Source organism: Lingula anatina, chromosome 9 (genome assembly GCF_051362555.1).
Source record: "Lingula anatina isolate TDL-2025a chromosome 9, LinAna3.0, whole genome shotgun sequence".
In the NCBI taxonomy this organism is placed as follows: Eukaryota; Metazoa; Brachiopoda; class Lingulata; order Lingulida; family Lingulidae; genus Lingula; species Lingula anatina.
The window spans coordinates 1,698,912-1,719,708 of record NC_141775.1 but is presented as its reverse complement, the minus strand read 5'-3'; the positions used below and the strand labels follow the sequence as shown (position 1 = coordinate 1,719,708).

The following is a 20,797-nucleotide window of genomic DNA, read 5'->3' as shown; positions in this document are numbered from 1 at the left end:
TAGTGAAGAGCTACTTCCGGGATAAACAAACTTCTCTGATAAAATGTAGATTTCTTTCTTAAGTTTCTTGTCTTGATAAAGCATGACATGCTACTCTAAATAAGGTGGTGTTTAGAAAATCGAATTGTAGTGTACAGCTGTAAGAATCGCTGGAAAATATTTCGATTTGGTCAGATTTAGAAGAAAAACGGGTACAAGTTCCACGGTGGAACGTTTGACACTGCCACTGAAATTAACATGGCATGACGTCAGCTTTGACTTGTTGATAATGTACGTACATATTAACGTTTACAAAGGTTTACAAAATAATTCAAGTTTTGGAGAGAGTGGTAATCCTTGCTGGGTGCGCGTAGGAGGTGAGCAATCTATACATGTACTATAGTAAGTTGCAAGCATTCGTATTGAGTGTCATGCAGGATTTTTATATGAACATTAATTGTAAATCGATCACTGAAGACCTCTTTAATTTCAGCACGGAAAACATTCTTAAGTTCTTTTATTTGCATTTTTATATGTACTATATGTAGACGCATAGAGTAAAGATCAAAAACCATAAATGACTTAAAAAATGGGGAAAGACTTTTGACTCTGAGTTTTATACTATTACTAGCAACTTTTAAAAAAATAAGAGAAAAATATAATCAGAATTAGTTTTAAAATCTTAAAACAGAGTAGTTTACCTAACATTTATCTGTATTACGTATTTATTTTCAGGTTTAAAGCCAGACTGCTGATTCACCATGTGGAACACTCTTCATAAGTACAGATCCAATCTTATATTATGTATTAGGATTTCATGCTTCTTAGGGTTCCTGGGGACTTCTCTTGTGATATCTTGGTCTTCTTTGACTGCATTTGTGGCATTGTTAGGTACGTGTGTATACAAGCATATTCGCCACCTACTGAATAACTGTAAAATGGAAAATTTTAATAGGACCATGATTGCCAAAATTGAAAATTTAAAGCTTGGGGCATGTCTAAAAGCTGGTCTACTATGTATTTTGATTGTTTTAAAAAGGCTTGGGGTACATAGAGAAATAAGGTAAAAATACTCTGTAAAAATGAATTATTTTAATTTCTTTTCGAATTAGCTCATTTGCTGTACCAAACCAAAAACCTATTTTTATTTTATTTTGTTTCAGTTTCACTTTATGCATTAAATGATGCTGAAGATAAAAGAGATGCAATACCAAAATCCAATAGGAATCCTTTGAAAGGCAAGCCACAAATCAGTGTTGATGACCTTCCAAGAAAGGTCATTGACCTTATGGAGCACAAGGTCACTGAACTTGTGACCTATGATGCAGAGGACGTTGACTCTTTAGCAAATTTTGAGAGTCTGAAAATGAACACAGAATGCATATTTGCAAAGAAGGCACGGTTATGGGGTTCTCCGAAATGGAATTATGATTTAAGTATAGGTATGTACATATAAAGGCATGTGTTAAGATGAGGTAATTAAAGAATGAAAAATTAAATCATACTAAAGTTTATTAACTAATAATTAGATTTATGCTAATTTATTAGATGATTAATAATAATTTATGATAATGAAAATTGAGTTGCATTGGCAGAGGTTTTAAAGTGCTTTTCCATTTTCTCATATTTTACTAGTTTCATTTAGCACTCAACAATAGTATGTCATCTTCACAATTCTTTAATTAATTTATTTATTTGTCAATTAATTAATTTATTTATTTATTTATTTATTTATTTCAGAACACAATATATATCAAAGTGTGCCAACCTTCCTCAAGTTTACATGTTTATGTGAACCTCTTGGTCTGGATGGTTTTGTCTATGAACTTCCAGGAGACTATGGCAAGAATGTCCAGGTATGTACGGTAATGTTTCATGAATTCTGTACAGAAGAAATTAAATAAAATAACATAATGATCCTTTTTGTCATAATTCATGAAATGGGAGGTGCTCAGAACATCCAGATGTTTTGAATTTAGGAAATTCTGTCAGTGTTGACCCTAAAGGCTTACTGTATAAGATGTTTTGTTTGTTTTGTTTTGTTTTGTTTTTTTTAATCTTACTTTTTTATTAGTATTTTTCCAGTTCTTTTGAGCCATGCAGGAAAATTGTTTTATCTTCGGACAAAATCAAGTAAATGGTTAAAAAAATTAGTATACCACGCAGTTCTAAAGAAAAGTAGGATTTCAATACATCATCATTACTATAATAATAATTAATATTATTGTGATTAAATCGATTCTTTCTTCCTCATTTCCAGACATTTGGACAAGCTGTGCGGAGAGTTCTGACAACAATATCAGACTACGATCCTTCTGGCGTGCATTGCATGAAGCAGTCATTTATCGCCAAAAGAGGATGGGTGTTCCAGTTCAACAAAATCACTTTCTTTGTGACGACGTTTGCACCCTGCTACCCAGTTAACCACTCAAGATATGCTTTTGACTCTGATCATGCCTATATACTTTTACAACCAGAAATTTCATTTGCTCAGCACGATCTTCCCTCAGATACCCCTGTGACTAATTGGGACAACCCTAAGACAGTTCGTGACAGGATAAGGGTTGCCTTTAGAGATGCAGGGAGGGAGTATAAGATTAGAGATACTATTTATTTCCCCACTGTTTTGGAAATTGTCAAACCTATAGAAAGTAATGGGCCAGATGTTAAATGGTGGATTTCTGACAAAAAGAATGATTGATAGCACAAATAAACATTTAATTTTGATGCAGTTGGATTGGACACCAAAATTTCTAGGTACTTTGTGCTGCTACAGTTCAAGCAAATAAGCATGTAAGGTCACTTCTTATATAACTAACAAGCTTTGACCTCTCCCCACAGAGGTTGTTCATTCATTACCTCTGTTAATTAGAGGGAACATTTTTATTGGTGTGGCTTTTTCTGTTCAGTTATTAGTGGACAAGATAGACCTTTCTCAAAGAGTCCTTTACAAAATTCCAATGAGATTTAGAGGATATTATATATTTTGAAAAGAATTTTTCATGGAGTTTTTCCATGCCAGAAGTCTGCACTCTCGGAATACCCTCTGTTTATTAATGAGCATAATAGCTGGTATATGTCATGCATCCTCTCATTTCCAGCACAAATCCTTGATCAGGTCAAGTCAATAGATCCAATAGTATTCAGTGTCCAGCAATATTAAGCTGGCATCTATTAAAGGTGCATCTCCCCCCCCCCCCCCCCAAAAAAAAAAAATTACTTTTAATATCACCTCCAATATTTCTGTCTGTGATATCATCTTCATCATGAAACGAGTTTATCCAGGTTAATAGGCTCTATTCTGGAGATGTCCCCCCCCGACCCTCTCCCTTCCATCTAGTGTCTAAATGATAAGTACATATCCAGAATCTTTCATATCCGAGTCACAAAACATGAAATGGGTTCAGATAAAATAACACTTTATTATGAAGTTCACCTTACAAACACCATGGCATAATTATGAAAGCAGAAGTCTTCCAGAGTTGACAACAAAGCTTGATAAAAAAAGCAGTGAACAAAATAAATAAATGTGATTTTTTTATACTAGATTCTCACAATTATTTTATTAACTAAAGGTGATTGGGTACCACAGCTAAAGCTATCCATATTTTTCCAAGATGTTTAACTCTGAAGCTGTTGTTGCCCCTTTCATAAAGAAAATAATTTGTTTTATAAGAGATGTGAAAATCTGACGCTGTAATTAGTTCCCCTTACATTTGAATATATTAAAGAAGTTGCTCTATATATGTCTTCATCTTCTGTCTGTAGATCTATTATATTTAATTCAGCTAAGTTGTCAACACCTGCTGAAGCTCTGAAAGTAGCACCTGATAGCTTCATATATAATGATTTAAATACATATAAATGTATATGAATACAACAAATGCAGACTACCTCCCAGTAATGAAAAATACAAAAGACGTGCAAATCTGTTGACTGTGACTTTGATGATTACCACTACAGGCAGCACTGTGCAATGACTGACAGTGATTGGTGTGACTGAAAAAAATCACCACTGGGGGCAGCACTGCATAACTAAACTATTCTAAGGAGATCAACTGCTCAGCAGTTGGAACACAATACTGCTCTCGCGCTAACATGTAAAATTGCAGCCAGTGGCTTCAAGTTATTCAAAGAATAACATAATGAGTCTTTCACCGAACTGACAATTTTAGTCTTCATGTAAACCACCAACTTTGACCCAATGTATGCTAGCTGTATTGGAGTAAAGCATTGTGTGCCCTTATGTAAGGTATAAAATGTGCCTTATGTACATACTGTGATAGGGTATTTTAATAAAATTGTGGAAAATATTGTCTAAATGTGACCACACCTTATTGCTATAATATGACAGTAATGCAAGCCATGACTATACAAAGCTGCCGTGAATCCCAGATTATAAGGAAAAGGATTCCATTTTGACTGAACTTACTTCAGTGACATTTCAGTGCCAAATACACCTAAAAATCCTGCAAGCATGGTAAAATCACTGTTGTGCAACAGACTGCCCTCTGGCAGAACTTAATAGAAATGAAAATAAAAATATTATCCATGGATAAATTCTGTCTGCCATTATTTCTGACCCCACTCTCTTCCCAATCCTGCAAAATCTCTATTGATGATTTTATATTATTTTCCCATACTGGGCTAAAAAAGATTGCATAATGTAGTTCCTGCCTAATACACTTTTACTACTGTTTCAGTAAGAGGTAGGGTTGCTATGCACTATCCAGGAACATATTTCATTACAAATTTTATAGCTACCTAATTCATTGTACATATGGCATAGAATTTATCTGCACCCATCACAAGCCTAGAGTAAACTAGGAACCATCAAGCAATTTAGTTTGGCAAGTCCTATATTCTACATGAGCAACTGAGAAGCAGAAAAAAAAATCACTTCTATATATATGCATAAGGGTGTGTGTGTGTGTATGTGTGTTAAAGCATGATACATGAAAATTAATTCAATTGAAGGGATTATAATATTTATGCAGATGTGTTTAATATACAATGACGGCTTACCAGGTATAAACAAACTGTGTACTGACTCTTTCAAATAGGCTAGACTTTTTTATTTTAACATCAAAAATTACCAAAGTCATTGAATAATCAGATTACAACCATTTTCCTCCAGTTTGGTCTAGACATGAGTCTGTGTGCTAATAATCACCCCCCCCCCCACCCCCCCTCCCATTTAATGTTTTTTTGGACCCTGGTTTCTCCTTCACTACTTGTTTGCCATTAAAGCCAATACCATGTCCATAATATGTAACTGTGATCCTTAACCATAAAATTTGAACAATTTCTCCTTTGACTAAATAAATAAATTTGTCATTTATATTTGTACAAATTCTCTTTCCCAATTTTGTTCAGTATAGTAAGTGCCCGTACAGACTGCTTATCTTTCCAATACAATACTGACTAGACAAAATAAGTCACTGGGTTTGATACATTATTGGATATACTCTGCCTTATGCCTTATCCTAAAACATTTTTTAAAATGAACAAGAATGAAGCAAATCAACAATTTTAGACAGCAGAAACCTGAAGTTATTTTAAGGACTGAACATTCAAGAAATGTTCTCAAATGAAGAGAAAAATCTGAAAATATCCAAGGTATAATTCCAGTTTAACATTATTTGATATAAAATCCAGCACATTTGCAAAGTAATCTTTTCCATATAAAAAGGAGAAAACCATCTTCAATAAAAGGAAAACTCCCACCTCTGCTAATAATATACTTGCAATGATAAATATTTTTACCTTAACTTATGTTTTATCATGAAGTTATCATAAGAAATGTCCCCTGTGCAACACCCCTCCCCCACCCCCAATTTTAAAAAATCGATCCCTAAAGCACTACATTTTATCCAAACATTCAATCTAATAATAATGCTTGCTTCACCAATACTTAGCAAATAAATATTTCGCTAATAATAAATATGGCACAATTTCAAATCTGCATCATAGTAATATCCTCTCCTACAGCAACTTCCCCCCCCCCCTCCCCTTGAGTTTCAGAGCATAGAAACTAACTCTCTTGCTGTCATCAAAGCGTTGTAACTGATCACTATGAAGGGTTTCCACCGAACATATGCAATCAGTTTTATCTGCAGAAGTTTAAAACAAGTTAACTAAATACTCTGAAAGATGAAATGCTACTTAATCATTCATCTCACTACACTAAAAATAGTATTTTCATGATTCAGGCAATACACAACATTTCCCTTTAATAAACCATCTGTATTCTTATTACAGACAGCCCAGTAGGTTGTCAGTTATCCCTGTGTAACTTCTGGTACGTCTTGCACAAAAGAACTTAAGCCCCAAATTAGGTTTAGTTTTAGACCAATATCTTAGTCAGAGTTTATGGGTACTTTGACTGACTGCAGAAAGCTTCACACCGAGATAGGTCAACCTAGTTATCAGATTGAAAACACGCCAACTATGTCATATTTCAACAGCAATAATAGGCCTTAACTACTTTTAAGAAAGAGTTTTGTTAAAACAGTTTTAAATCCCGCCCTTTACTCCATTTGACATCACAGTTAGTTTGCACAATAAGAATGCTCAAATTTCACCGAGCAATATTAGCTACGAGTAAGATCTTCTAAAAATTGTAAATTGTAAGAACTGTCTAAAAATCTCAAAAATTTTCTTGGTCTTACCTGGTTAAGACAAAGGCCTTAAAAAATAATAATAAAAAGCTTCTTTTGTGTTTTTCATAGCAAAGAATTTGAATGTTATGAAAAAAAAATCTCAGGCAGATAGAACTAACTTATGCAACATCCACAGTATGGAGCAATTGCTGTGACCATACAAGAACTTGATGATCATTTTTGCACCCTATAGTGCACGAAAAAGAAACCTCAGTTTAAAAAAAACGTACCTTTCACAGTGCTTGTTTCTCTGAAAAATATCAACACTTGTGTAACACTTAACTCTATCTCATGTACAGTTATCTATAAAACTGGCCTCAAATCATGGAGATCATGGACAGATTTTGGCCACCGGTCATCTACACATCCTATATAAAACTAAATTATGCCCTAGTAAGGACCAGTTAAAAATAAATAAATAATAAAAAGTCATAAATACCGACTTAAATCATGGTTACAGACAGTTTCACACAAGAAGTAGCTGTGCCTTTATATGACCTCATCGGAAATCTGTCATGACCAATATTTTAAAAACTGGCTTAAATCTATAAAAGCAGAGGATACATATAAATAAGTATGCTGAACTCATGTGACAAATAAGTGTTCAACCAGGATGTCCAGGACATTTCAGACAACTTGACCAAGTTAAATGTCAGTGGTCAGTAATGATAAACTGGACATCCATCCATGCACATGACAATATCTGACCAAACTATAACTCAGTGGTCAGTAATAACATACAGGACAAACTTGACAGCCATCCAGGCAGATGACAATATCTGACCAAACTATAACTCAGTGGTCAGTAATAACATACAGGACAAACAGGACATCCATCCAGGCAGATGACAATATCTGACCAAACTATAACTCAGTGGTCGGTAATAACATACAGGACAAACTTGACAGCCATCCAGGCAGATGACAATATCCGACCAGACCAAATAAGAACTCAGCGGTCAGTTATAATTCAGTTGTCATCTTGGAAGTCATGGCCTGTATCTGAAGAGCATTGCAGTTCTTGCATAGGAGGTGATCATCCAGTGGGTAACAGCCGCGTCCTTCAGCCTCCGAGGACAGGATCAGTCCACAGTCCTGAGGGGAAAAAAACAAGGCAGCAAAGCTGTCATATGTACGGTCAAAAAGCAGAAAATAAAGATGCAAAAAATAAGTCATTTTGTCAATTTTCATGCAATAATATATGGGACAGGTCGGGACTAAATTTGAATACTAAGTTTTAATCTACACCTTTAGGAGTAAAATTTGCTAGTCTTGTTACCAAAGTGACTTAAAAATTGGAAACACAGAACTTGAAAATATATCTATATTTGTTAATGGTTTTGGACCTGGTGTACCATGGTGATTCAGCAATTGTAATTTAAAGGAATAATCCCCCTGTGGTAACCTGAAAAGTTGTGGAATAAGTCACCAGTCTTACCTCACATCTGTAGCAGTTGACATGAAAGCTTTTGTCCATGGCGACAATACGGACCGTCTCCTCCTGGCCGTTGTCCGGCATTATAGGCTGCTGGCACACGCAGCAACGAGGGGCAAATTTTCTGAAACGAGAACAAGTTTCGCTACTGCAAAAATGAAAAATCACAACAGGTGAAATATCACAGCTAAGTCGCAACACAGTAAGCACCAAAGTACGCGGAAAGTTTTCTCAACTAACACATTTCAGCCAGTAACTACCTGTGGAAGTCCTCAATACAGTGTATCTGATTGGTGGCATCTACAGTGAAAGGAATGCCGTCAAGGCTCTTATTGCACACCACACACGTGAAGCACTCGGGATGGTAAGGCTTCCCTGTGGCCCGGAGGATCTGCAATACGAGTTCAAATACTCAATTGATGACATATCACAAAAGATGTGAAGAACTCCCAATTTGAAGTGTTGCAAGTGGTTTGTAGATTGTACCATAACATCTGAAGAGAGTTGCTGATACCCACAGAAGCAAAGTTTGACTTCAACAGTGAGAGACGCTAATAAAAAAATCCACTTTCTTGCCATCATCCTTTTTTACTCATTTTTTTACTCATTTTTTTTATAGACAAGCTTCCCGTGTCACATTGCAATGGATTATGCAAGTCAAGAAGTCACATACAGGTATCCATTATCATTCAGGTATGCTCGAAGAGGATAAATAAGTAATTTTGGTAGAAAATGATATTTCATGTAAAAATATGAATAAAAGATGTTAGAAAGGTAAATTCTGAGAATTAAATCTGATCAATGTATTATTTATTTAAGTCAATTTCATTCTTATTTCTTGATTATTCTTTGGTGATTCATCTATCTAAATAATGTTTAAGGAAGATCAAAAAGACAACACTTACCCTGTGTGTAATTGCTTTTGAACAAACTGAACATTTCTCTAAGGTGTTCTGAAATTCAGATTATGATAAATAAATGTTTCAAAACAGTGTCCTGGACCACCGTGTAAACTTTTAGCTCTAAACTCAAAGCTTTACATCATCTTTTCCAATCTTTTCTTTTTTCCCTACTTTATCTTATTTCCAAATGTTCTAAATATCTCTTTGATCCAAACAATTAAAGAAAGGGATCAGTTTTGGTACAATCCTATCAGAATGCAGCTTTACAGTAATGTTTCAACATACCATGTAACATCCTTCACAATAAGGCTTGGCCTCCATTGCATAGAAAGGTTGACCCCTAAGTTTGGCTCCTAAAAATAAAATGAGATTGTTCTCAGTGCAACAATATTTATGTGAAAATGACAAGAATTGATATTACTTTGAAAAATTGCTCACTGATTAAATTCAAGTACTAGTACTTTTCAAGGACAAATGTGATGGAAAATAAGCCCTTTAAATGCTAAAAGCAATTTCAAGTACTTTTAAAAGCCACAAACTGAATTTAAGATGGAGGGCTGAATTCAGGCACTTGCCAAGGCTATGTGAGCCCTGCTTACCACAGGTGGTGCAGGTGATCTGAACTCACTTACCACAAGTGGCGCAGGTGATCTGAACTCACTTACCACAGGTGGCGCAGGTGAAGCACCCAATATGAAAGACCTGCTCCATCGCAGTGCAGCCATTATCAGCACCACTGACCTTCTCCTTACATTTGGCACACATTCCTGGAACAAGATACAGAAAATTAACACCAATTCCTCCCTCAACAAAAGAGATCATTTTTTGTCAACTCTGGTATGTTTTATGTGAAGGACATGATAAAAAATTTATTTGTTTTTTGTGGTCTACTGCACATGTGCATTTGGGTCTAGCATAAGAAAAACTGTTTCACTGGATATGTAAAAGTAACACTGAGAAAATATTCATGATACTTAGATCCTTACATCTTTGAATTCCTATTCATTTGATGGTTTTGCCTAGACCTCATATAGATTTGTCAACAGCTGAAAATTGTCTGGGAATTTTTACTCACTGCATGACATAACGCAGGTGAGTAACTCTCCTGTGGTTATTCAAAATGAAATTGTATTACTCAAAGACTTTAAGAAATATTTACTCTATAGCTGCTGCTATTCTAAAAATGTTACATCTCTCTCTCTTTTTACTATCTACCAATAAAGTACCCAAAAAGCAATCACCAAAAAAATCTGGATCTGACGAAGCCTCCATGCTCTTGACTAACAAATTGGTCAAAGCATCAACTTCTGCCTCGCTCCCTGTCTTTGCTGGTTCAGCTCTCAGTGGCTGTGAATAATTACTGCCACCAGGGTGCACTGGCGGAGGTGGATCTGAAGCGTAGTGGTCCTCGTAACTCTGGGGGGTAGACCTACGATAACAAATGAAAATTGAGCTTATTTGTATGTCCAATTTCAACATCACTATAACTATCACTGAAAATAAGAATGGCACTATTGGTCTAAATCATTACCCATTTTTTTTTCATAAATTGGGCAAAATATTTCAAGTGGCCTACTAAGACTACTCTCTAACAGAGGAGAGCTGAGTGTTGACTTTAGGTTTTTACAAAAATTTTTGCTCAATCTCAGATTCTGAACAGATTTGTGCACAGACATAGCCAGAATAACATCTAGTAAAAAATCAATCTGCAACCCTGGTAGAGGGGAGACTACAACAGATTAGTCTTGAGTCAAAATAGGCTTAAATTTAAGTTTAGATCAAAATTTGGGACAAAAATTCTTTTGTGTAAAAGGCAACTGAAGATACTAGTCTATGTGAAACACAACTTAGCTGGCTAAGTTTCTAAGCAGTCTAAGTTCAGACTAACCCACACTTTAGACCATTTTTATGACACTGACTTACCAGCCCTGCCCTTGCTGCTTGAATGATACTGTATAGAAAATTTTCAACAGCTTCTGTATCAAACACAACTAAAAATCAATGTGTCATGTTGCCCTGATCATATTCAGATTCCAAGTAAAACACAGCTGCCGCTACATCTAATTATCCTTAGCTGGGGCCAATCAGTGTCCAGGTTAATTATCCATAGCTGGGGCCAATCCGTGCCCAGTTTTATTATCCACGGCAGGGGAAAATCAGGGATCAGTTTTACAAAAGGACTTGCAATGAAACCAGTTTAAACTTTATTAGTATTAAATACTCTGCACTACTGTATATAAATGTACATCTAATATTTGGATGTAGCAGTCCACTTTTCAACTTACTGAGAATAGTATCTTTTAATTTTTAATTAATTAATTAATCTATTTATTTATTTATTTATAACTACATATTTATCCTGATATAAACCAAAATGGAGTCAAGGGGCCCTGACCACGGATACAGCAAAAAATACAAAGAAATTTAGCCGAGCTAAACATTTGCAAAGTAGGCCATGCCTTAAAAAAGATTAGCAAGTTTTTTTTTACAAAACAAGAGGTGACCAATGCATTTTCTCCTATAATAATAATAAGAAGAAGAAGAAGAAGAAATGTACTATCAGTTTGAACTGTAAGTGAAAACCATACACTTGATTATATTCAATAATAATAATAATAATAATAATAATAATAATAATAACATCGTACCTATATGAGCTGTAGGAGGAAGCAGGGTAGCTGGGGGACACAGACCCAGAGCTGAAAGGACTTCTGCCATCTAAAACTGGACCTGCAGCTCCTGTAGATAAACACAGAAAAAATCTTTACAATGAATGTGAAACCAAAATACATTATGGTGATTTCGAAAAACCAAACATATAATCTGAGAATCTTAAAAAGTGAAGAGAACCCCTCAATCCCCCTTAGGCCAGTCATAGGATCAGAGGCTGCTAAAAAGGAGACCCCCTCCCTCCCCCTAATTTATCTAATCAAGCACGCCATATTGGAGAGAGAGGAACAGATGGAGAGGGCACAAGAAATATAAGGATTTATAAGCTAATTCCCACACAGAGACATGAGCTTTGTATCACCACAACCACTGCAAAGCCATGCAACATGTATTCATGTACGCCGTGCATTCAAAATTCATAATTCTTAGCAAGATGTACAAACTGAAACTGCAAGACTTGCCCTTTAAAACCAGACAGATAAAAATCACATATACAAATGCATGTATAAGCTGAAATCAGTTCAAGACAGAGAGCAGTATAAATCGCCCTTCAACACAGTGTCAAAATAAATCTTTTTACTTTAAATATTAAGAGGGAAGATTCACAAAGAAAAAAATTTAATTGCTTATTCAACCTGACAACAACCAATGCACATTGGCAAACATGCAATATAAACAATGAAAATATCTTCAAATAGGCTGTTCAGCATCTCAATCAATCCTTTAAATTAAACAAAAATAATTTTCAAGCAATACCAAATCAAGAAAAGACTCATTTGTCACACCTGCATATGTGCTAGATGCAGTGTACGTAGGCCTTGTTGTCGTCGTCTGCTGATACGAAGCAGGTTGAGGCACTGCATGCGCTTCGTAAGGTTTCTTCGTGTCATTCACGCTCTCTGTTCCACCGTAATCCTGTACGACAGGGGGCGGGGGAGGGAAATCATCCTGCGGTGTGGTTTCGTAATGTTTGTAGAACGGCTGCGGACTGGAGAAATTGGTCTGAGGGGGAGGAGGCGGGGGAAACTCATCTTGGTATTGGTAAGATGCTGAGAAAGGGGAGAACAAGCATAAAACAAAGCACAAACATAACACACGGATCGGTAAAAAAACAGTTATTTTGAAAATCTCATAAAAACAAGGTCTTGGAAAATATGTAAAAAGTCATGATTCATACATACAACAACCATGCTTTTTTCAAGCTTTACAATTAATCAGTAACAAATTCACACAAAGCAAACCTTGAATTAAAGCAAACTGACTTTAAAATATCTTTTAAAACAAATTTTACACAAAAACTGTCAAGAAATCAAAGTAATACATCCACGCATGCATAAACTGAAGACTACATTTCAATTACATAAATATGCAAGCACACACACACACACACACACACACACACATGCAAATGCACACACACACACACACACACACACACACACACACACATGCACGCACACATACATGCACACACACACAAATGCACACACAAGCACACACTTCAAAGTACACTATGCTAGTACGCACATGGGATGTCCCAAAGTCATATCTGATTTACACAACTGTTTCAGTAGTACTAGTACATAAATTACTTTTCATTTTTTTTTTCCAAAAAAAAGAGTAGCACTCAGTACTAAAGTGTGTGCAACTATTACGGGGCCAATAATGTGGGCATCACTGACAAGAAATGGCCCAGGTGCTGTAAAAAGAAACACCTTGTGCACACGACTGATCCAGGCACCCTTAACCCCTGTTCAAATCTGGGCCTGCTTTCACATAGGGAACTTACGTCAAAACCAGGTCTTTTACTTTTAAGTTAAAACTTGAAGGGCATACATACAATGTGGATTAAACCTCCATATAAAAAAAATTGACTTTTCCTGGAAATTAAAGCCATTTCTCCTAAATAACCAACTGAATGAATACCCTATGTAGAACTGCTGACTGAAAAAAATTGATATATGAACCATTATGAATATGATTTTCAAGTTCCAAATTTCTTATTTTTATTGTCACAAGTGAAACTGACAGAGATTTATCTCCATTGCAAGTGACTTAATAAAAAAAATGACAGGGGGGTGGAAGATTAAGTCAATAGGAAAGTTTGTGGGACCAGTAAAAATAAAATGAAATTTCTCATCAATTTGTATATACTAGTACTGATTTCTTGACTGCTTTCTGACAATTTTTACAACTCATTTATAAGTTGGCACTAAAAAAGTTTCTACATAGCTATGTCCAAAGAAGCTATACTGAAATATACACACTATCAACAGATTATACATAAACCGTGTGTGCAATTACACCATACAAATATACAAATCCACACTAAAACTTGGAGTTAAATGCAATAATATATACAGAAGTTATCAGTTTGAAAAATACGTACACCATACATTCATCATGTTTCCAATGAAATGCCTGTTTCTGTCAGACCTGTATTTCATAAAATCATAACAAGAACGTGTGGAAATCATGAAAAATTAACCCTCCTCCAACCCCACTAACAAATGTTTCAGATCAGAGGGATGTTGTAAACTGCTGCAGCCTGACTTTTTCTGACGAGAGCTCTAATTCTGCTGTACTGTTTTCTAATCCTGATGTGAAGTACAATTATCAATTTATGTTTTTCCCCAGAACCCAAATTCAAGTCCGTACAACTAGTCACTACTAACATAAAAAATCTATTTGTTATTTATGGTATTACATCATTGTACTTTAAATGCCAAACCTAGAATTAAAATGTCATAAATGGTTTTCTGTCCCTTCTCCCTAGAAGTCTCTCTCTCTCTCTGTTTTTTAACCCTCCCACTCTTTACTCGCCTGCATGTGTGCAACCACACACACACACACACACACACACACTCTCGTCCTCCATTCCAACCGCCACCCACTCCAATCCTCCTATCTTCCAAATTGGCCATTAATCATTCTTCATTCTGTCTTATATATCTCTATTCATCACCCTTCCACACATAAGTACAAACTACTATTCGGGTGAGAGGTCAACATTTGAGACCATTAAACAAGAAGGATGCCTCCTTTGTTACTCTTTTCTCCACCACTGAAGTGTTCTGTCACACAAGGATGCATGACAAAAAGAAATCAATTTAGATGTGTCTGGTTGTCTCCTCCTGTCTGTTTTCTTGAGCTTTAAAACATCTACGTGAGGCCCATTTCTACTCAAGTTGGGCTGGCCCAACTTATACCATACATGTACAGACTGTTTATACCCACCCTCTATATATATTTATAAATAGACATTTCTAATCACTTTCACTTTGTACAGATTGTTTATACATGCCTCCTGTGTAAACAGGCCAGGGTGATAAAATTTTTATCAAGCTTTAAATTACAGTATCCTAAGGCCCACTTCCCATGCGTCGTCCTTGCAGGGGCACTGTACTAGTAATTAAATCACAGCACAATTTAAATGGGTGAGATTCGACGCGCGGGGAGGCGTGTGAGAGGCAGAGCGATAATTACAGGATTAAGCAGTCTTCTTTTTGTGTAGATCCACCATATTTAGGTTGCGAACTAGCTAGCACTTGGCTCTTCTCGATCTGAATGGCGCCTGTGGTATACTGATGAGAACTGGGGGCAGTTAAGATATTTTTTAAGAAGGACTGCACTCCAAGGCAAGATTCTTACAGTTAGTTTCAAACTATAAAGGTTCCGCATATTGAATTTACTCGCCAAAATAAATTTTCCTTAAGAAGAAAGCATCTTTTTTTTTACTCCTAACTCACTGCTGGACCCATCCCATCATTTAGATTGGATGTTTATTCCATTTTTTAGACACTGTTTAAGTTCTGAATGACTGGCCAACATATTCAGAAGGAACAATCAACATCAATTACTTTTATTTTAGTTTTTTTTTTATAGAAAATATGAATTTTGGGGAAATTGCCAAATGGTTAAAGTTGACCTTAAAGCTGGAACTTATTGGAACATGCTTTTACCATCATTTCTAGTACTTAATCAAAACCCATGAAAGCATTCAAAATTCTGCAGAGACTAGACATACAACAAATTAATGAGTATTATGACAGATGTCTGGCAATTTCTATTCCCAAGTGGCAATGAAAATGTCCTTGTGCTCTTTGCCAAGTACTAAAGCTGACAGGGTAATTTTGTTTTATGTTCATTTTATTTCTTGATGTCTCTCTTTCTCCCTCAATAAGACTATCTAATAGAAAAGAACCAAATGCCCTTAAAACCATTCTTTTCGTGTATTATTTCCATGAAAGTGTAAGTAGAGTACGCATTGACATGCCATATAGCAAGGGATTTTGGATTTCAGTGATATTGTGCTATCCAAGCACTGTTGAAACTAGTAGGATGCTGGCAGGCAAATAATTTTTTTTTCTTGTTTACTTGCCTTTCATCCATGATTCTGTCTCTCTTTGTTTTTGTCTGGTGTGTGTGTGTGTGTCTGTGTGTGTGTCTGTGTGTGTGTCTGAGTGTGTGTGTCTGTCTGTGTGTGCGTCTGTGTGTGTGTGTGTGTGTGTGTGTGTGTGTGTGTGGAAGAGGGTGTTTGAAATTTGCTACCAATAACCGTACTTATGCATTACTAGTACTACATCTGCATCACCCGGCACAGAGACAGATGAACTTGGTCAACCACAAGCTGAGTCACCAACACTGAGATGTGACATGCTAGTTAGGTGAACACGTAAAATAGTTTTTGAACCAGTTCACAGGCTTCCATAAATGAACTGGCTCCGAATCGGTCTTTACTGTGAGATCTTTGTTAGATGCTTGAATTCAACTCTAAGAAAGCCTGAAGTGACATACAAAAATTTCTGCATTAAATGTAAGTTTTTCATTTTGGTTTTAAACTAGAAAAAAAAAATCAAAATTTTAATTAAAATCTTATCATTGGTTTGGTAAACTTTGGTAAAAAAGCTGCAGTATGACAATCAAAATGTGAAATGAGCATATAAACTGATGGCATGACACTCTTGTGCACTCATATTTAACTATTAAAAAAAACACCACCACCACCCTAAAACATGGCAATATTTCTTATAAAGCAAATCCAATCAAAGATCCGTTCAGCATTCATCTGCTGTGGTGGTTGATGTGAGAGTTACTCAAATAACTGAGACAATCCCGCGGCTTTTGTATCCACCGCACCATGTACACAGGAGATAAACAGTTTCAGCTATTGTCAAACTAGCTTTTGTCAAGGAGTGAAAACAGGCATAAACTGAATCCTGACCTTAGTCAACTTGGCATACAAAGCACGCCTCAGATGTTACTGTTATTTATATAAACAGTGGAGACACAGCCCCAGACAGGTGGCACACACTATAGCATACAAACACACGCCCATGGTAAAAGACCTCTTTTAAAGCAGCCTTCAGGCGATACGACCATTAGAGGTATGTGCACACACAAGTGCCAGTACACACATGCATGTTCACACGTAACTCAGCATGTGCACACATTTGTACACACACTATCCTGTGCTTGTAGAAACCTCAAAACACATGAAAATACACATATTCACACACACAAACACCATATTTAGAGAGAGCACAGCTCTAGTTTCAAATCGACTTTTTCTTTACTTTTTTTTTTGGGGGGGGGGGCAAACTGAACAAATTCAGTTATTATTCAATATCTGCATCAGGGTTTCTTCTCTCTCTCTCTCTTTCTCTCTCATATACCTCTTCTCACAGAAAACAAAGGGCAACCAATCACAATCTTTCTCTCTCACCCCTCATACAAGTACCGGTTCGAAACTGCTGTGCCCTGTATTCCTGAGGCTGTGGAGACATTTGAGGACTTCGAAACTTGGGCTTTGGTGCCACAGCGGGCCCTGGCTTCTTTCCGCCCCCTTGGTCAGGCACCCCTAGCTCCCGCATCAGCCGTGCCTGGGTTGTCATGGTGAGTTGCTTCTTTTAAAATCCTAAAAAAAAAAGAGTTCCAAGATAAATGTAGGTCAAGTTACAATATTAATCTCACAGACAGACCAAGGTCTTATTTCACAAAAAAAAAAAAAATAAATAAATAAATAAATAAAGGAAAAGTAAAAATAAGTTCAGTTCTTATACTAGTACACTGCACAACACATGGTTTTAGCACAGTTTACTTTGGCTCTTAGTCATTTTTGGTACAGACTGGGCATTGATGCTCAACCTCCCTGTGGAGTATTCAATCAGAATTATAGCACTCAATAGTAATATTAGCTAATTAACATGTCTTATTGATTATAAAACAGGCATGATATTTTATTTATTTTGACTACTTCTGACCTGATTAGGTCAAAGACAAAGTACATTAAAATTTTGGAATAAAGAGAACTATTTGCTGCTCGATATCGCTGGATACAGCCACAAAGACACAGTTGCCTACTAGTACTAGTAATGTGTATGATTACAGTGTTGTACATGAATTTAGCTTGTATTCTGCACACACGCACACACACACACACACACCACCACCGCCACCATTTCAACAACACTGGGTCCCCCTTTCCTGTTTAAATGATGTTATGTTGGATTTCACTAGGGATAGGGTTAAAAAGCAGACAGGGTGGACTGAAAATACTAAATGTATGTATATAACGAGAAATCAGCCAACACCCTATTCTCAATTTTAGTACCTGTATTAAAAATATCTAGCAAATATTGTTATTTATGATGAACGATATCTAATGAAATATATAGTGATACTGTTGATCTACGAAAAGAAATAAAAACACAACTAGTAACCATTTTAATATTCTGTGAATAACCTGAACAGCTTTTAATGGTTTACCTCAAACAAAGAGAGTGTGACTAGAATAGCTACTTCATGGTGACACTGACTTTTGTCATTTGACATATCAACAAAAAAACAGCCGGCTGCCGAAGTTTAACTCTCTCAGAAGTTTTACTTACAATTAAGCTGTCGTTTAAGCATACGATACAGTTTTCTGCATAAATGTACGATAAGTAGTAAGCGAGCAAATGGAAGTGCTGATCCTTACCTAAGATTACACGTCCGAGGAGTTTTTAGATCCGATCCTCTGAAACTTGAGCCTACAGACGAAGCTTAACTCCAACCAAACACTGAGGATGCTGAATATTTCTACGCAACTTCCGGAATTCGTTTTCAGTCATATGTTTTTTAATCTAAACATTTTGTAGAACCTGTAGATGAAAATTATGCTAAAAACAATAAAATACGTTTCAAAACATTTTTGTGTGTGTTAGTTATTGAAACTGTACTTAGATATATAAAGAAATATGTGGAACTCTTTATCGTAACGCAGGAAACGACGTGATAGGGTGACTTTGGAATGCTAACGATGCGAGAGAGGCTCGCCAAATTTAAGTAGTTTGCATATTGATCAAGATGTACGTAGGGTAAAGCACAACGTCCTTCTACAAAACATCTATTCTTTTGTTATTCATTTAAAAATAACGCGATGACATTTGTGTGAGGTCGAATCTACAAACTGTCAGACTTAACCTGGGCTGGAAAATATTTAGGCCAACATGACCCGTGCGTGACCTCAACTTTGACCTAGTTGTGATGCTGGAAGGGATAAAGTACTGTACTTGCACATTTCAGTTATTTTGGCACCCTTTTTAACACACTTTCCTTTGAATTTGACGTGCGTTCGTGTTAATAATTGCTTTTTATTTGGCATGGATTCTCTTGAAGAAGAAGAAGAATTATTAATCTAATTGAAAGAATCAAATATCACTTTACTTCCGGGTTATTGAAAGCATGCAGTTTGTAGTAACTTTGTTGTAAACATACCATATATGGGAATGCAGAAAAGTTTTTTTAAATTTATTTTAAGGTGTCTGACTGTGACGTATTGGCATGGGAATTCGCGGGATTAATGATGTTTACCCAACGCTGCGCGTCAGTCTAGATGCTGTCATTTAAGATCATTTAAAGGAGGGACGTAATGGTACATGTGTGCATGTAGGGCGTGTAGGCCTACTAATGTGGATAAATTACGTTTTTTAGTAACCTGCTGTTTATATATCAGGAGTTTGTACAAACACAAATCCATTTTACCATTGCTGCTAACTACAGGTACAAATGCAGCTTATATAACCATATTTTAATGTTTAATAATTATGTATTTTGGGAGAAAAGATTTCAACCCGTCGATCCCACTGAATCATAATGAATGCTTTGATTTGTTTTACACAAAATGGGTATTGTATAGTGTACTAGGTTAAGTAATTGTAGTGGAGGCTTTTTTTTTTTTTTTTTTTTTTTTAGGGAAAGAATTCCAAAATATCAAAATTTTCTAGTTGAATGCGTTGACCGGCGCACCTATCGCATTCGTGCACTCTGAGAGATTGAAAACTTAGGCCTACTAGCCTCTCACCTGTGCATGTTTAGACTCTCTCTTATAAATGGGGCCTTCTTACATTTTAGTTTAGTTACAACTAACCTACCAATATTAAGCGAACTGTGGAGAGCTTGGGAAAGGGTGTACCCAGATACCAGTAGAGTGTATACTGGTACGGACTCTCCTGATAAAATAATATGACACTATGAAAAAATGGCCAAAGGAATGACTATTCTCCGGGCATCTCTAAGGCCTATTATTAATCAATACAGATAAAACATAAGTGGCAAAGTTCACAAGAATTCAGATATAATCGTTCGAGTGTTGTTGTCCCCACGACTGTAGCAGGGCTGAAGTCGATAACGAATGTCAGGATTTTCCACACATTTTTTATTCAAATACTAAACAAAAATACAGGTAATATGCCATACAAACCGCGTTTCGCATTCTACTGCAAAATAATTCTAATTCTTCGAAAATTCGGCAACCCCCTTCCTTCCTATCACCTGAGTATTCTGTATCCAACATCGCCCAGTAATTCAAGATTTATAAACCCCTGCCTTGCTAGCGCTCCTATAAATCCTAACTTTCACTGTCAGGAGTGAAATGCCCCAGTGTTTAGTTCTATTAGGAGAATTTCTGAAGTATTGGGAAATTCGGACACAGAGACTTTTAAAAAGATTGTTTTGGTCAACGGTTTTTTGGGTATTGTTTCCGTTGTTAAAACACGTTGAAATCTCCAGAAAAATAAAAATTTGCTTCCCAGAGATCCAAGGTACCTTTCGTGCCTTTAAGACAAAGAAATTCTATGGTATAGCTTTCATGTTGCATTTGAGTGGTT

The 20,797-nt window shown here is 36.1% G+C and overlaps 2 protein-coding genes across 4 annotated transcripts; one reads left to right on the top strand and one right to left on the bottom strand.

Moving 5' to 3' along the window:
- The first annotated feature begins 16 nt into the window (after window positions 1–16).
- LOC106168264 (uncharacterized) lies at window positions 17–3,726 on the top strand. 2 transcript variants are annotated; one of them, XM_013547272.2, is made up of 5 exons: window positions 17–381; window positions 715–870; window positions 1,143–1,421; window positions 1,720–1,835; window positions 2,240–3,726. In XM_013547272.2, the coding sequence occupies exons 2-5, from the start codon at window positions 741–743 to the stop codon at window positions 2,678–2,680; spliced, it is 966 nt and encodes a 321-aa protein (XP_013402726.2). In that variant the 5' UTR covers window positions 17–381; window positions 715–740; the 3' UTR covers window positions 2,681–3,726. The 2 variants fall into 2 exon arrangements, with proteins under 2 accessions (XP_013402726.2, XP_013402725.2); XM_013547271.2 differs by having other exon boundaries at window positions 18–356.
- On the bottom strand, window positions 3,382–18,800 carry LOC106175440 (lipoma-preferred partner homolog). 2 transcript variants are annotated; one of them, XM_086995936.1, is made up of 11 exons: window positions 18,628–18,800; window positions 17,374–17,565; window positions 12,434–12,697; window positions 11,627–11,717; window positions 10,220–10,407; window positions 9,644–9,745; window positions 9,264–9,331; window positions 8,982–9,029; window positions 8,337–8,467; window positions 8,080–8,200; window positions 3,382–7,736 (listed from the first exon to the last, which is right to left on the bottom strand). In XM_086995936.1, exons 2-11 carry the CDS (start codon window positions 17,540–17,542, stop codon window positions 7,605–7,607), a joined length of 1,314 nt encoding a protein of 437 aa, XP_086852062.1. In that variant the 5' UTR covers window positions 17,543–17,565; window positions 18,628–18,800; the 3' UTR covers window positions 3,382–7,604. The 2 variants fall into 2 exon arrangements, with proteins under 2 accessions (XP_086852062.1, XP_013412899.2); XM_013557445.2 differs by having other exon boundaries at window positions 17,389–17,565.
- Between the last annotated feature and the right edge of the window lie 1,997 nt (window positions 18,801–20,797).